This window comes from Halichoeres trimaculatus, unplaced genomic scaffold (genome assembly GCF_033239565.1).
Source record: "Halichoeres trimaculatus isolate MK-OKI-2021-1 unplaced genomic scaffold, fHalTri1.1 fHalTri1_scaffold_2, whole genome shotgun sequence".
Lineage (NCBI taxonomy): Eukaryota > Metazoa > Chordata > Actinopteri > Labriformes > Labridae > Halichoeres > Halichoeres trimaculatus.
Genome location: NW_027437180.1, coordinates 38,393,898 through 38,410,382, shown reverse-complemented (window position 1 = coordinate 38,410,382; position 16,485 = coordinate 38,393,898). Strand labels below are relative to the sequence as shown.

At 43.9% G+C, this 16,485-nt stretch overlaps 2 protein-coding genes across 4 annotated transcripts in view; both read right to left on the bottom strand.

The window, feature by feature from the left end:
• Positions 1-819: 819 nt before the first annotated feature.
• btbd3a (BTB (POZ) domain containing 3a) lies at positions 820-6,679 on the bottom strand. Of its 2 annotated transcripts, none has more exons than XM_074696265.1 (5): positions 6,096-6,679; positions 5,550-5,783; positions 5,225-5,315; positions 5,006-5,124; positions 820-4,271 (listed from the first exon to the last, which is right to left on the bottom strand). In XM_074696265.1, exons 2-5 carry the CDS (start codon positions 5,717-5,719, stop codon positions 3,239-3,241), a joined length of 1,413 nt encoding a protein of 470 aa, XP_074552366.1. In that variant the 5' UTR covers positions 5,720-5,783; positions 6,096-6,679; the 3' UTR covers positions 820-3,238. The 2 variants fall into 2 exon arrangements, with proteins under 2 accessions (XP_074552366.1, XP_074552359.1); XM_074696258.1 differs by having other exon boundaries at positions 5,550-5,780; positions 6,096-6,677.
• Positions 6,680-10,332: 3,653 nt separating this feature from the next.
• Positions 10,333-16,485, bottom strand: part of strn (striatin, calmodulin binding protein) — a 48,610-nt gene continuing 42,457 nt past the window's right edge. For both annotated transcript variants that reach the window (XM_074696107.1, XM_074696115.1), the window contains exons 15-18: positions 15,047-15,187; positions 14,800-14,901; positions 14,510-14,596; positions 10,333-11,827 (exon numbers count right to left, since the gene is read on the bottom strand). In XM_074696107.1, coding sequence (XP_074552208.1) covers positions 11,658-11,827; positions 14,510-14,596; positions 14,800-14,901; positions 15,047-15,187 — 500 coding nt within the window. In that variant the 3' untranslated portion in view covers positions 10,333-11,657. The remainder of the gene's footprint in view (positions 11,828-14,509; positions 14,597-14,799; positions 14,902-15,046; positions 15,188-16,485) is intronic.

The following is a 16,485-nucleotide window of genomic DNA, read 5'->3' as shown; positions in this document are numbered from 1 at the left end:
TAAAATAAAGAAAAAAAAATCAATATCGCTACCATTCACTTAATAAACAGACTTTTTATTTTACTTTGGAATTCTCAAACCTAAAACTATTTTTTATTTTGAATTTTATTTAGAAATAGAGAACATGAAGCCTAATAAAAAAATATGTTTGTAGACATTTTCCACACATGCAAAATTTTGAAAAGTTTTTTTGTTTGTTTTATTTTTTAAAAAAGAAAAAGGAAGAAAATGGGGCCTTAATTTCATTTTGTGTATCTTTTCCCCAGACACTGGTGTATTCAGCCCTGATTAACTTAATATGTATTTATATATATATATATATATATATATATATATATATATATATATATATATATATATATATATATATATATATATATATATATATATATATTATGTATTTATTTATTATTTGATTATTTTTGTATTTATTTGCAGCTCATCTACATCTACTTAAAGTTAATTTTTATTATCTATTTTATATCAGAAGTTGTTGTGCTTTTCAGTGTGAATTATCAGTTTGAGTTTTTTTTTTTTGTCATCTCATCACTGAGCAGTTTCCTGTAATTCAAAGAAAAAAAAATCAAACAAAAATAAATTTTAAAAATGCTTAAAATAGCTTTCAGAAAAAATAAGTAAATAACAGAAAAACTGAAATAAAGCAAAAAAAAGGTTTTTAAAGTGTGTGAAATGAAGCTGAAATTGAAGTGAAAGTCTAAAACAAACTGTAAAAATTAAAAGTAACAGATTTGAAGCTTATAGACGTGTGTTCATGAACTGGATGCTTGTTTATGACAAAACAGAAACTTCAAACAGAGTGAACCTTTTATTTCCAAATTATTCACCACAGCACATTCATAAGGCCGCCGCCTCACCGCACATTCAGGCTGACATCCAACCACAGGAAACAAAGACATCCAAAAATAAGTTTCTTCAGTATAGAATCATATAAAACTGTTTTTTTTCTTCTGTTTGTAAAAGAGCGGAGAAAGAAGTGCGTCAGGACACGTCACACAAACGATTACTAAACATTAAATTAGACTCTGGTACAAATCAGAGGTTAGGATTTTCAAAATAAAACACAGGAAGTGTAGACAGTGTCTGTAAAGTGGTGTCTTCACCGTTCAAGTTAAAACCTTTTAAACTGCAGGCTGGCCGCGCTGACCTCCAGGTGGATTATGGGTAAAATGTCCTTTCAAATGGAGACTCCGGCGTTTTCAAACCACAGCTTCATTTTTTTACCCTGATCCAGGGTCCAGACGACTTTGAAGTATAACGTCTTTATACAGAGAATTCTTCAGACCCCAAACAGAAGAAAACGCCTCCTGCGTTTCGGTGGAGCTGCCTCAGAGATCAGAGCACCAGGAGGAGGAGAAACAGACGAGGGAGAAAAACTGGAGGAGTGTGGTCAGCTTCAAAACAACACATCAGAAACAGCAGACGACTGCAGAGGTCACAAAAGGTCAAAGTTCATCCGTTAGTTCTTCAGTAACAGCAGGAATCAGAAGATCTGACGTGAACACAGGAAGTAAAAACTCCTCAGCTTCACCTCGGTGAAGAAAACCAAAACTACTTCCTGTTCCAGCGACTGGTTTCAGCTCAGTTTCCTGTTTGTCCTTCTTTAACCGTCAGTCTGAGTGGAGCCACGGTCACAGAAACAATCTGATGACTCATTCAAGTCCTGATGGAAACTGGACAGAGGTCATCATTTTATCTAAAGTTACTTCATCCTGTGATTATCTGCCGCACACGCTCATTTAAGTGCATTTCATCATCCTGATGGCACAAGATTCACCTCCAGAGCTCCAAATATTTTCTTACAAACACAGTTTTGATCTTTTGCACAATTTACGATCTGGAACACAAATGTAGTTCTCTTAAGAACTCAATTTTTATCCTGCACACACAAGATACAATCCTGCTGGGGGCACAAGATACTATTCTTCAGATCAGAGTTAATGACTGCATTAATTGTTCTTCAGCGCTCAAGATATCACTTCGAGGACAAAACATTTTATCTTGAGCTTTCAAGATAATATATTGAGCAACAAGATAACGTTTGAGCTGACACAGCATGATCTTGACCAAGACATCGCCTTAAGCTACAACATGTTATCATGAGCATTCAAGATATCATCTTGAGCTTGCAAGGCATTATCTTGAGCTCTCAATTTATTCTTGAGCGCAAAAGATGGAACTTTCCAACAAACCCTGACAACAAGATATCATCCTGAATGCACAAAATTTTACCTCAAGTAGCAAGATATCATCTTGAGTACACAAGTTATAATCTTGAGCGCTCAAGATATCACCTCAAGGACAAAATGCTTTATCTTGAACTCTCAGGGTATCTTGTACACTCAACTTATCATCTTGAGCTCATAAGAAATTATCTTGAAATCACTTGTCATTCTTGAGCGCACAAGATACAAACCTAACAACAAACCCTGACAACAAGATATCATCCTGAGTGCACAAATTTTGCCTTGAGCCACCAGATATCATCTTGTGCACACATGATACAACCCTGGAAACAAATTCTCTCAAGGGCACAAGACATCCCCAGTGCACAATCACGTACAACAACAAGATATCATCTTGAATGCACAAGATATAACTGTTGGGATCACGAGTTATGAACTTGAGGGAAAAAAATATTCTTGAGCACAAGAGAAATCACACTGAACACACAAGATATAACCCTGACAACAAGCCCCTCCATGAGTGCACGTGGTCTGGATCTATCTGTCGTTAAGGTTTTGATCTTGTGCACTCCTGGTAAATCCTGATGTGTTCCACGGCGACTCGTTTTCACACACAAGATGAAACTTTGACAAGACGTCAGGGACTCTGTGGACAAGTCTTGATCTCACTCTCTGGTTTTAATCTCTGAGTGTGAGGATCATTTCATGAGCTACTAGGAGGATCTGAAGAGCTGGGTCTTTGACTGACCCGGTTCACAGACTGCAGAGTGACCCTGGTCTCTCTCTGAAGTGGTTTCAGTTGAAATTAAAATCTTGCTCGGACAGAAACAAAGAGTGAAACTAGAAACCCACTCCAGAACCGGAGAGGTGATGTGAGGGGTGTGAGGTCTTCTTCAGTCTCGTCTTCAGGTCTTGACGGCTCAGCGGTGGATCCAGGAGTCCTCCCTCCTTGCACAGCTTCCTGAGAGCTCCACCCCTCCAAAATAAAAGTCTTGGTGGAATCTCTGCGGCGTGGTCCCCCCAAACCCTCCGAATCAGGCGTAGAAGACCAGTTCTGGGATCTGCCCCCCCTGCACCCCGGTGCCGTTGGTGCTGTCCGACGAGCACTGGAACTGGAAGGTCACTTTCCCACACTGCACCTCGGTCATGCCCTCCTGTCCGAAGTAGCTGAGCTCGTTCCCGTCCAGCACCACGCTGGCCGTGTAGAAGGTGTCGGGCTCGATCTGGACCGGGTAGTCAAAGGAGACCGGGAAGGTGCTGCTGGAGCCGTCCGAGAAGTACTTGATGATCCTCTGAGCCATGGGCACGCCCTGGCGCTTCAGCTCGATCTTGGCGCTGTACTCGGCCGAGCCGCAGCTGGAGCCGTACAGGCCGAAGCCGGCGATGAAGATGCGTTTGTCCACGGCGAACTGGATGCTGTCGCAGCGTCCTCGGTAGCGCCACTGGTTGCTCCGGTAGGCGCAGGACTGGAAGCGATGGCAGCGCTGCGGGGACAGGCCTTTACGAGGTTTGGTGCAGAACAGCAGGTCGGGCTTGTTGGCGGCGGTGTACCACAGGAAGATGTCGTTAGTCTCGTTGAGCGTGAGCACGCCAGACTGAGCCGCCCCGTTGGCGAAGTCCTCCAGCGCCATGGTGGGGATGCGGATCAGGTAGATGGCCTTCCCCAGCACCAGGCGCTTGTTCTCGATGGTCGGCGTCAGGTCCTGGCGCTGGCACTCGGCCTCGGCCCAGCTCAGCGCCGCCTCGAACACCACCATCTCTTTGGCGTTGAGCGTCTCCCGCCGCAGGATGCTCTCCAGCGTCTGCGTGTCGATGTCGCAGAATCCCTCGGAGCGCAGAGCGAGCTCGGCCTGCGCGTCGATGACCTCCCAGCAGCGCTGCGTCAGGTCGGGCTCCTCGAACAGGCAGCTCTGCGACAGCAGCACGCAGGCGTTCTTGGCGCTCAGGCTAGTCTCCAGGAAGTTGACGCAGGCCCGGGCCAGGTGAGGCACAATGTACTTTTTGGCGGCGTAGAGAGTGGCGAGCACGGTGTCGGCGCAGAGGTCGATCTCATCACAGTAGATATACCTGAGGAAGAAGGGGGCGGAGTCAGATAGACGTTAGATTCTCACATGAAACGTTTTTTCTATAAAAATTAGAGGTCGACCGATATGGGTTTTTTGGGGGCCGATGCCGATGCTTTCCAAATTTGGGCAGCCGATGCCGATATGCATAGCCGATTTTTCCAATTTGATATTCAGGCCGATTGTTAAATAAATATATATTTATCACATTTTTGTGAAACGCAGCAATTTCTGAGCAACTAAAAGAAATCTATTACAACAAGTCGTGTCCAGTCCTCTGAACATTTATTCAGCTTTCAAAACAATGAAATATTTTGTCTGAGTAAACACACAATGTAACAAGCAGTAGTAAACATTCACACTCTTCTTAAAATGTCAAAAAAGAAATTTAAACTTATTTATATAATTTGAACAAAAGTATGTAATGTATCCAAGTGGTTCCACAAGTTTGAGGTGCTCATCTTTTTTGTGCCTGATCAAAAATTGCGTCATTTTATACAACGGATCAAAAATCGGCTTTTTAAAAGAAAATACGGCCAATGGCCGATAGAGACAAATGTCCAAATATCGGCCCGATATATCGGCCGGAATATATATCAGTCTACCTCTAATAAAAATCACCTTTTTTTAAAGTTTGGAGGAAAAAGTCGTTTCTAGAAAATTTGTTTCAGACAAAAGGAGCCGACAGGAAACAGGACGGCACAGACGGACGTTTCATAAGGTCATCGCTCCACTCACTTCAACATGGCCAGGAAAGACGGAGGCTCCACGTCCGGGATCCGGATCTCCTCCTGGTCCTCGGCCAGCTCTCCGTAAAACATGGCGTGGAACACGGAGCTGCCAACAGCCAGGACGTACTGACAGAGAGGAGAAGAAGGAATCACATCAGAACGCCCCTCAGAGCGTCTGCTGCTCCTGAAGGTCCCTCTGTCCCTGATCTCTCATGTTGGTTTTTACCTTATGACCTGGGACTCGCTGAGTCCCGCCCGGAGGCCCGACCACGAAGTGAACGTCCGCCATCATCTCATTGTTGAACATGACTGAATTTCTGCAGGGACACAGACACACTCTTGATTTAACAAACGAACCAACCGTCACCGCTCTGAACGAGACCAGGAGTCAAACTTTTCCTAAAACTTCACAAATCTTTCAGAAACTTTTTAACCAAACTCCAGATTTATTCATTCTCATACAAACTAACGATTTGATCAAAGGATGAACCAAAACGAAAACTCTTGGCAGAAACTAAAAAAGGCCCCCCTCAGGTGCCCCGCCCCCTGACCTCTCTCGGATGGTGGGGTACAGGCCCTGCCAGTTGCAGCAGCTGCGGGCGGCGCTGCTGGTGTTGTTGTTGGTCAGGTTCTGCTGCTGGTACTGCTGCTGGATGGAGGAGGAAGAGGAGGAGGAGGAAGAGGAGACCAGCTTCTTGGTGGGGTACAGCTCTGCAGCCATCCTTTCAGACCGCAGACCGGCTCATGGCAGACCCGGAGCCGGACTGATCAGCTGGAGGACTCTGCTGGGAGAAGAAACGGCTTAAAGTCCCTGAAGAGAGGGTTCAGAGTCTGCCCCTGAGTCTAGCACAGATAAAGTCCTCTAAGGGGGTTCCTTAAGTCCACATGGACCCGGTGAGACCTCAGTGTTAACGTAACCCAGCTGCAAACAGCAGTTTAGTGGATCTAAAGGGTCCCTGGTCTACAGGATCCTCCTCTCAGCCTAACTTTAGCATCCTGCTGCTACACACCGAGCGGACTCCGGTAAACCGGGACTTTTCGGACCCGCTTTCGCTCAGAGTTTTGTTAAAAACGGTGAAATGTCCCTTTTCTCTCACCTCAGAGGGATTCAGACCGAGTTTCCTTCATGTTTCCACCTCAGCAGCAGCTTTTAGCAGTTTGTCGGTCCAGCTTTGTTTACAGCAGATAGAAAACTTCTTCTGCTTCCGTTTGCGGCAGCTCGGGCTCATTTACGGCGCTCCGCCGCCACCCAGCGGCTGGAGGTGACACTACACACAGCACACGTTTCTGACCAAGTTTCAGAGCAAAGTGACAAACTGAAAATACTGACACTCTGTATTTATGATCTTTTATTCTTTCTTTCTTTTATTCTCCATTCCTCCTTTTTTCTTTCTTTATATCTCCTGTTTTTCTTTTCCTCTTGGTATCAGGTCCCGTCCCCTCTGTCTGTCTTTCTCCCTTTACATCCCTTTTTCCTGTTCTACTTTCATTCCTATTTTCAACCATTCCTCTTCAAACCCATTTCTTTCTTTCTTCCTCATCTTTATTTTCTTTTTGTCCATTTTCTTTCTGTCTTTCCTTTTTTCCATTTCAGTTTCTGCTCTGTTCTTTCTTTGAATCTTTCCTAACTTTTCTTTTCATCTTCCTGCTATCTTCCAAATTCCTCCCTTTCTTTCTTTCTTTCTTTCTTTCTTTCTTTCTTTCTTTCTTTTTCAGTAACTACTTTTTTCTTTCATATGTTTTATCCCCTTCTTTGTTTTTTGTTCTTTCTATCACTCTTATCCTCCATTCTTATTCTAAACTTTCTTTTAAGCCCTTCTAAAATCTTTCCGTCATCCTTTCCAAATTATTTATTTCTTTTTTTCTCTATCATTATTCCTTTTTCTTTCTCTTTTGAGGTCTTCCTATCCCCTCCCTCTTTTATTTCTTTTTGCATTTTCTCTTTTTTTCTTCAGTTTATCTCTACTCCTCCTTTTTTCTTTCTTTGTATCTCATGTTTTTCTTTCTTTCTCTCTCTTGGTATCAGACCCCGTCCCTCCCTTCTTTCTTTCTACTTTGTATTTTTGTTTTCCTTTCCTTTTTTCCTGTTCTTACTTTCATTCCTTTTTTTCAACCATTTCTCTTCAAACTCATTTTCTTTCTGTCTTCCCTTTTTTCATTTTGGTTTCTGCTCTTCTGTTTCTTACCTTTTCTTTTCATCTTCCTGCTACCTCCCAACCTCCTTTTTTTTCTTTCTTTTTCAGTAACTCATTTTTGTTCTTTCACTCTTCCTTTCTTTTTTCTAAACTTTCTTTATGCCCCTTTAGAATCTTTCCATCATCCTTTCCAACTTTTTCATCTTTCTTCATCCCCATCCCTTTTTCTTTCTCTTTTGAGGTCTTCCTATCCCTTCTTTTCTTTCTTTAGCATTTTTTTCTACTAGTTTTCAACCTTTATTTCCTAACTTTTCTTTCCGTCTTTCGTTTGCTTTTGTCATTCTCCTTTTATCTGTCTTTCATTTATGCTTTATTTCTCTCACCTTCTTTTCTCTCATCCTTTTTTCTACAGCTTTTCCCTTTTTTCTTTTTAACCTTCTCTTTCTTTCTTCCCTCCCTCATCATATTTCCTTCTTTCCTTTCTTCCTTTGTTCTTTAAATTCTGAGATGATGTTTTGATGCTTTGTGTCTTGAGTTTCAGTGTTTACAGTTTAAAGCCAAATTTTTTGACCCTCTGTCTCTCTGACCCTTTAAGTCTCTGGCTCTCAGACCCCCCTATTCTCTTACCTTCTGACCCTTTGATCCTCTGACTCTTTGACCCCTACTTTCAGACCCTCTGACTATCTGACCTTCTGTTTGTCTGACCCTTTGACCCTTTAAGTCTCTGGCTCTCAGAGCCTTCACTCCCTTACGCTCTGACCCTTTGACCCTCTGACCCTGTGCTGTCTCTGGTTTTCTCTTCGTTGATCCAGCTCTGGCTGTGGTCTGTCCTGGTCTTTCTGGAGCTGATCTTTCTTGAACCAGACGTGGATCCTTTCTTCGGTTTTGTGTAAAGCAGCACAGACACACGCTGATATCCAACATATCTCTTTATTGTTGTTACTGATAAATCTCACTTCCTGTTTGAAAAATAAAGAACAACGATGAAAAAGGAAGGACAGCAGTATTTACCGTATGTACAGTCCGTCGGCGTCGCTGTCGCCTTAAACAACAACAACCACTAAGAGGAGAGCTGGGCCACAGCTCGCCGTTTGGCCGCTGAAGACCACGCCTCCTAATGTGACGGGTTCACGCGAGACGACTCCACAGGAAGTGACGGCGTGACGTGCTTTAAGCGTCAGCTCCGACGGGTCCACGTGAAAAGTGACGCTAAGTTATCGGCAAACACGACGTCCATTTCTCTGAGAGTGAAACGGTGGAAACAGACGACGGAGTCTGACGGTTTCAGCCGGACTGACCCTGGACCAGGAGGGTCCGTTTAAAGGGACAGTACACCTAACAGCCAGACTCCGCCCATCTTCAGGTGATTTTACAGGATCACTGAGCTCATGCCGCCACCGCCGCTGACCTTCAGCTCTGCGTTCACTGGTCACGCAGAAACATTTGATCCTTCTGCTCAGGAGGAAGTCCATAAATAAAGCGCCCGCTGCGCGTCCCGTAACCCCAGGTTCATAAATAGATCTGCTCTGATTCTGAAAAACTGTACACGTGTTGCTCTTCATCCTTTCTACACCAGAGGGCCCCAGAGAGCACGGCGGCCCCGTCACACCACGCTTTGGTCAGAGTCAAAGTGTTACGCAGTGCCGAGAGGTGAAGACGTGTTTGTTCGTACAACCCCGATGAAAGAAAGTTCACTGTTCCAGAAAAAACAGAAAAAAAAACATCTTAAAAAAAACCTATCTCTACGAACCGTCACCAAACGCCACTTTAAAAAACGAGCAGTCGCTCAGAGAATTGCAGGAAACACGACATCAGGCAGGCAGCGTGGAGAGGAGGAGTGTGTGTGGACGAACAGCTGATGCTTAAAGGGGCATTCTGCTGTTTTTTAAGGTTGGGACAGATTTAAAACGCTGGACGAGCGACAGGTGCATGTACTGATCCGCTTCCGTCTTTGATCCTAATGGTTTTGTTTTTTTTCTGACAACATCACAGGAACGAGGAACTGAGGAAAGTTTTTGTTTGTTTGTTTTTCAGAGGTCAGAAGTGACGTAAACAGGTTTGTTTACAAAATCATCTCTGAAATAAAACGGTTCATGGTAGAAACAAGCAGCTGATCCAGGATGTTCTACGAGGAGATCGCCGTCTGTCCAAACAACAAAGGCGACCTGTGGTGGTTTATGGGTAAATTTAAGCTAAATATGATTATTCTCGTTAGCTTACGGCGCTAACAGGAGGCTGCCATCTTTGTTTTAGACAAACCAGTGGCTGTTTCCTGATCCTGCTGAATCCTGCTCTCAAAGGTTTATTATCACGTTTCCATGGTGCAGAGGCTCCCCCGAGTGGTGAGTGTAAGTATTACACTTTTGTTGTTGAATTTAGCTCCACAGACATTTCTAACATCTCAGTCTCCCAATGAAAAACTGCTCACACAACACCCCCCGCTCGACTCCTCAGAGGTTACAGCAACTTTTACTAACGTCAATGAGGCGATTGAGTTGTGGTTAAGAATCCTCCTCCTCTGTTGCTGAAAGCCTGCTCTCTCAGATGGGACCCTTTAAGACCCTCAGGGTGACTCTGTAAAGGACAGACACAGTGACCTCTGGTGGACGTACGGGGTACTACACCACAGCCAATAGGCTGTAAACTCAGGAGATGGAGATTAAGAGAGAGTATGAGAGAAAGAGAAAGAGAAGAAAAAAGAAAAAAAGAGAAAAATAGAGGGAGGGAAAGCAAAAGACAAAAACAGAGAAAAAGAGAGAAAGAAAAGGGATAAAGAAGGTAAAAAGAAAAGGGGAGCAAAAAAGAGACGAAAAAGAGAGAAAAAGGGAGAAAAAAGAAAGTAGAGCAAAAGAAAGAAAAAAAATACAGGCAAAAGAGAAGAAAGATAAAAAAGAGAAAATAAGAAAAAAAAAGAAAAAAGATAAAATAAAAAAAGAAGAGCAGTAAGGAAATGAACAAGAAAAGGAGAGCAAAAAAAGGAAAAAGAGAGAAAAATAGAGACAAAATGAAAAAAGAGGGAGAAAAGAGACAAAAAAGAGAGAAAAAGGGAGAAAAAGAAAGTAGAAAAAAAGAAAGAAAAAAAATACAGGCAAAAGAGACGAAAGATAAAAAAGAGAAAATAAGAAAAAAAAAAAAGTTGAAAAAAGATAAAATAAAAAAGAAGAGAGATAAAGAAAAGAACAAGAAAATGAGAGAAAAAAGGGAAAAAGAGAGAAAAATAGAGACAAAATGAAAAAAGAAAGAGAAAAGAGACAAAAAAGAGAGAAAAAGGGAGAAAACAGAATAGAGAAAAGAAAGAGAAAAATAGAGGCAAAAGAGAAAAAGAGAAAAAAATGGAAAAAAGAGAAAAAAATGACAAAATAGAAAATAAAATAGACTGAAGAGAGAGCAAGAGAGAGAAAAAAAGAACTGAAAAACTGAAAAAGAGAGCAAGAGAGAAAAAGAGAGATGCAGTAAGGAATATTTGATAAAGAGTGTTTGTGTTTTAGAATCCTCCTCCTCTGTTGCCCTCTCTCAGCAGGGATCTTTTCTGTGATGTTGTCAGACTCTCAGAGTGACTTTGAGCCTGTCAGGGTCATGAACAGCGCCCTCTTGTGGACGTACGGGGGTAATGTGTTGCAGGATTACAGCCCGTTTACCTGCTGAAGGTGAGATGATCCACTGAAGCAGATTTAAACCTCGTTTGTCTCTGAACCTTTAACCTGTGAACCCTTAAACCTTAAAACCTCAAACCCTTAAACCCTCAGTGGAGCTAACCAGCGCTGCGTCGTTTCCGAGGTCGACTTGTTGGCATCAGGTCAAAATAAAACTCATGTAGACTAAAACCTCTTCAGGAGGAGAGCTGGTCAGCTGATCTTTGTCTGCAGCTGGTCGGGGTTTCATGGAGGAAGAAAGCAGCAGCAGGTTTTAAAAACCACCAACACAACGTTAATCCAGACTACACAGCCAGAGTATTTTACAACCACCGAGAGAAAGGAACGCCAACATGTCCCAGAGTCCAGGTCCTGGTCTGGAAAACGCTCCTGGTCTGATCTGAGACGCTCACATGGCGACAGGTCACCATCAGAGCTCCTGAGGGGCCGTCCTGACCTCTGACCTCTGACCTCTGACCTCCCTCCTCAGGCTGTGGGCAAACACAAAACGTGTCGTGGTGAGGTGAGATAAGACGATTCCTAAAACCTAAAGACGGTGTGCAGCGAGGGACAAAAGGCACATCTCATGGCGCCCGGGCTGCAGAGCTCCAGCTGAGGGTTTTATCCAGTCACCACTTCCTGTTCCAGCCACCGGCTCGTCCAGAGGTGTGTTGGTTCGAGACCCGGGCCAGCCAGAGTCCGAAGCGTGGGGGAGGGGTTAGGAGGGGTATTCAACAAATTAAAGGAGCGTCAGGATCACCTTCAGGATCCTGCTCCCTGGTCCTCACTCAGGGGAGGAGCCAGATCCCCTGACTCCGCCCTCCTCCTCTGTCTCTGTGACTCCGCCCTCCTCTGAGCGCCACAGTCCCAGACGCTGGAGGTCAGTTTCAGGTCATACGAAGACCTTGGCGAGGGCGTCGGCTCCGGCGCTGCCGATGTAGCACTTAGTCGGGTGGAACGCCACATCGTGGATCGACTCCTCGAACTTCTTCCTGTGAGCGGTGAACTCCTGGATGCACGTCTTGCTCTCCATGTTCCAGAGGCGGATGGAGCAGTCGTGACCTGGAGACGGAGACAGACGGAGACGTTAGGAGACTTCCTGTATGGCGCTCTTTAATTCAGCGCCTGTCTCTTTAAGAAACATCACGCCTCTAAAACTGGGACAAACACCCACAGACGCACAGAGGACTTTCATTTATCAAACTGTTGCTGAACGTGTGAATCAACATCTTCAGATTCTTTCAAAAATAAAAAACTGTTTTTTTTTCTGACGACTTTAAAACGTCTGGAAACAAACAGCTGTTAGAGAAAGAGCGACTCTTCTTCTGTGGTTTCTGACTCCTCTGAGCGCAGACAGAGGACAGGACTCTACGGAGGAGGATCAGGGCCACGGTCACAGAACAAAAAGAAAAAGATTTAAAGAAAAGGGTCATCACAGCTTTATTTCTGCTTTTATCTCTTAATATGGAAATGCCGTTAGCGTTAAATGAACATTTTTAAACTCCTCACTTTCCGACTTTAACTCAACTTTAATCTCACATTGTAAAACTTTTTTCCGTTTACTTTTATTTGGAAACTTTCAGACTTTATTTTAGAGTCTAGCCTGAAACGTTACCACAACTTCATTTCATGTTTAATCTCACAAAGTTCATACTTTATTCTGAATCCACAAATTTAAATGTTTAAACATTCCGACGTCTCTTCAACTCCACCGTCACTCATTACGAGTTTCTTACACTACAACCAAATTTCAACTTTTATCTCAAAGCGTTCAGGACAACATTTGACTTTATTTCTACTTTTATCTCAGAACATGAACATGAAATTTAATATTTTACTAATTTTGAGAACATTCCACATGAGGTTGGTATTTCCTGTTTTAAATTGAATAACATTCATCTTTATTTTACGTTTAATATCGCAAATTTTCAAATTCTGATTCTTATTTTGTAAAATTGAAATTAAAAAACATTGTTAAAGGGCAACTCCTGTTTTTTGACACCTGGACCTTATTTATAGGTGTGTGCATGCTCATATACTCAGTCAGACAAACATGGTGCAGCTCGGAGTCCTTCAGAAGTTATTTAGATCCAGCTGATTTTAGCTGCATTTAGCGGGGGCCACGGCAAGGGAGCTTCAACGCGGGACATAATCTCTGCAAAATCGCTCATTTCGGCTATATTTTTTTATCCATCACTATCTATTGTTATATTAAAATATTTTTTAAGTGCATTAAGTCTTTGGAAATATCATCATTTATCTGGACCTAACTAACTGGTCATGTGTCCTTCTGCGCAGCGCTAGTGCGCTCCGTCCCCCCTCCTCCTTTCAGCTGTAGGGAATGTAAACAAGCTATGCTTCGAGCGCTGGTTGTAGCCTCGTGTAAGTTTGATCAAGTATCGTAATTCTTTTGTTTGTACTCTAAGGATTGTGAGGCAGCGTAGGAAATTCAAAATGAGTGACTATGACAGCGACGATGAAGTTCCATTCACTTTGGAACCAAAAGGATACCTGTATGAACCGGAGCACACAGAAGAAGAGCTGCTACAGATGGAGACTGAAAGGAATACAGAGGAAACATCCACGGACACTGGACATCAAGACAGAGTCTGAAATACTCAGTGGTGTAAATGTCTGAGCTGTGACTCAATGCCCACGGATGCTGAGTGTTACTGCTGCCACGAGTGGAACTTGGTTACAGACACTCTTCAGGATTTGTCTGAGGACACTGCTGACTCTCAAGCCGTCTGTATAACTCATCACACAGATTTCCCTGCTCTTCTGAATTCTGGAGTGTCCTGTAACAGCAACAACAACAACAACAGTCGTGGCAGCAGTAACACTCAGCATCTTGATGTCCAGTGTCCGCGGATGTTTCCTCTGTATTCCTTTCAGTCTCCATCTGTAGCAGCTCTTCTTCTGTGTGCTCCGGTTCATACAGGTATCCTTTTGGTTCCAAAGTGAATGAAACTTCATTGTCGCTGTCAGAGTCACTCATTTTGAATTTCCTACGCTGCCTCACAATCCTTAGAGTACAAACAAAAGAATAACGATACTTGATCAAACTTACACGAGGCTAAAACCAGCGCTCGAAGCATAGCTTGTTTACATTCCCTACAGCTGAAAGGAGGAGGGGAGACAGAGCACACTAGTTGAGTTAGTTAGGTCCCGATAAATGTTTATATTTCCGAAGACTTAATGCACTTAAAAAATATTTTATGTAGCGTTCTCTTAAACTGTGGTGTTACTTTTAGATTTTAGTTCTTGTAGGCAGAGAAAATAGCCTTTGAATTTGGTACCGTCTGTCCCTGTTAGCGTCTATTTCCTCGTCACCATCGATTACAGTTTGTGTCTTACTGAGGGAGAGGAGACAACTTTCTACAGTATCTAATGTCCTTAGTGGTCACAAAGAGCTAATACAACCCCACTTCCAAAAAAACTGAACTATCCCTTTAACATTACCACTATTTTTATGATTTTACTCCATAATATTTTAATAATTTTTTAACTTGAATCTTGTAACAATCTGACCTATTTGGACCATAACGTCATTTTATCAGGTTGAATCTCCAAAATCTCTGAGTTATTTCCACAATGATCTTGTGACATCACAACCAGACTTCCTCTTAAATTTCTCACTTCCTGTTTTTACTCCGACTCTTTTCTGAAAACCTTTCTTTACGCCGTGGCCCTGATCCTCTCTCACAGGAGCTTCAGCTCAAACAGAGAGAAGGAGGAACTCACTTCCAGACATGAGGTACAGTCCGTTTGGATCCACAGCCAGGCTGGTCACTGAGTCCAGGTGGGCGACCATGGAGTGGATCAGTTTACCTGAAACCAGGAGAGGAGGGAAAGAAAGCACAACAGCACGGTTTGACCCTTTAATACCAAACACAGAAACAGAGTCAGAGTTTTTATGGAGAGAGTTTGTTGAAAGCTGAACTCTTCAAACCAAACGTGAAATGTTCCTTTAAATGTTCGTCCTGCAGCAGCGGGGACTCAGTGATGGAGGTTTTGGGGGGTCTGTGTGGTACCTGTGTTGTTGTCGAAGAACTGGATGTGCCGGTCCTCCTGAGCGGTGATGGTGATTGGCAGCGTGGGGTGACTCAGCACTTTGTTGATCTTGCAGGGCGCCTCTGTGCGGGGGCGGATGTGACAAACACAACATGAGCGTCCAACGCCACACACTGCGACTCTGCCACAGACTCAGAGTCTCTGACAGGAACGCCTCAAACAACAGGGTCAACACACACCACACACCCGGACCAATCACACGCCTACCTGGGGGGCCCGCCGACTCCAGCTTCAGGACCAGCTGCTGCGTCTCCATGTTGTAGAGTCCGATGTGTCCGCTGGTGAAAGACGTCACCATGTGAGCCGGCTCGCAGCTCACCAGGTCCACCGAGGTCGGGACGCCAAGCTCTGAGACAAACACATGACACAGAGTCGTCAGGACGAAGACTACAGGAAAGAGTCATCACCACAAGAGTCATCAGAGGAGAGTCATTAGCAGGGAGTCGTTAGGTAGGGGTCATCAACAGAAAGTTGTCAGGAGGAAGACTTCAAGAAAGAGTCATGACCAGAAGAGTCATCAGCAGGGAGTCGTTAGGAAGGGGTCATCAACAGAGAGTCGTCAGGTAGAAGACTACAGGAAAGAGTCATCACCAGAAGAATCATTAGGGGAGAGTCACTAGGAAAGGGTCATCAACAGAGAGTCATCAGGGAAGAGTCGTTAGGAAGGGGTCATCAACAGAGAGTCGTCAGGTAGAAGACTACAGGAAAGAGTCATCACCAGATAAGTCATCAGTGGAGAGTCGCTAGGAAGGGGTTGTCAACAGAGAGTCATTAGCAAAGATGTCACAGGAGACAGTGGTTAAGGAGTCATCAGCAAAGAGTCGTCACTGGAGAAAAGCCCACAGGAGAGAGTCAACAGCAGAGGGTAGTCAGCAGAGGTACCAAAAGACAGAGTTGTTAAAAGAGTTGTTAACTGAGTCATCAGGATGGAGTCATCAGCAAAGAGTCGTCAGCAAAGAGTCATCACAAGGAAGATCACAGGAAAGAGTCATCACCATTAGAGTCACCAACGGGGATTAGTTAGGAAGGGGTTTTTCAACAGAGAGTGGTCAGCGAAGATGCCACAGGAGACAGTGTTGAAATGGTCATCAGCAAAGAGTCGTCAACAGAGAGTCATCAGCAAAGATGCCAAAGGAGACAGTGTTTAAGGAGCCATCAGCAAAGAGTCGTCACCGAAAAAGAGCCCACAGGAGAGAGTCAGCAGCAGAGGGTTGTCAGCAGTGGTACCAAAAGACAGGGTTGTTAAGAGAGAGACATCAGGAGTGGTCTGGCATAAGTCATCAGGATGGAGTCATCAGCAAAGAGTCGTCAGTAGAGAGTCGTTAGCACAGCGCTGCCAGCAGAGGCTTGTACGTTGGAGGTCTTGAGCAGAGAGTTGTCGGTACAGACTTGCGCTCCAGGGAGGGACCACAGGAGAGAGTAGCAAGAAAGAGGTGATAGCATTGAGTTGCAAGGAAAGAGTTGTCAAAGAGAGTCGCACAGAAAGGGTTATCAGCAAAGAGTTGCACAGAAAGTCATCAACAGAGAGAAATTAGTAGAAAGTTGCTTGGGGAGTCATCAGCAGAAAGTCGCAAGGATAGTCGTCAGCAGAGTTGTCAGCACAGAGTCATTCAAGAAACTGAACAGGTAAACTTTAAGGAAACCTG

Excerpts from the sequence above, each read along its gene's own strand:
- btbd3a (XM_074696265.1), bottom strand. The coding sequence starts at position 5,719 with ATGGCTGCAGAGCTGTACCCCACCAAGAAGCTGGTCTCCTCTTCCTCC. Across the intron at positions 5,316-5,549 it reads TACCCCACCATCCGAGAGAG|AAATTCAGTCATGTTCAACA; the intron begins GTCAGGGGGCGG and ends GTGTCCCTGCAG. Across the intron at positions 5,125-5,224 it reads AGCGAGTCCCAGGTCATAAG|TACGTCCTGGCTGTTGGCAG; the intron begins GTAAAAACCAAC and ends CCTCTCTGTCAG.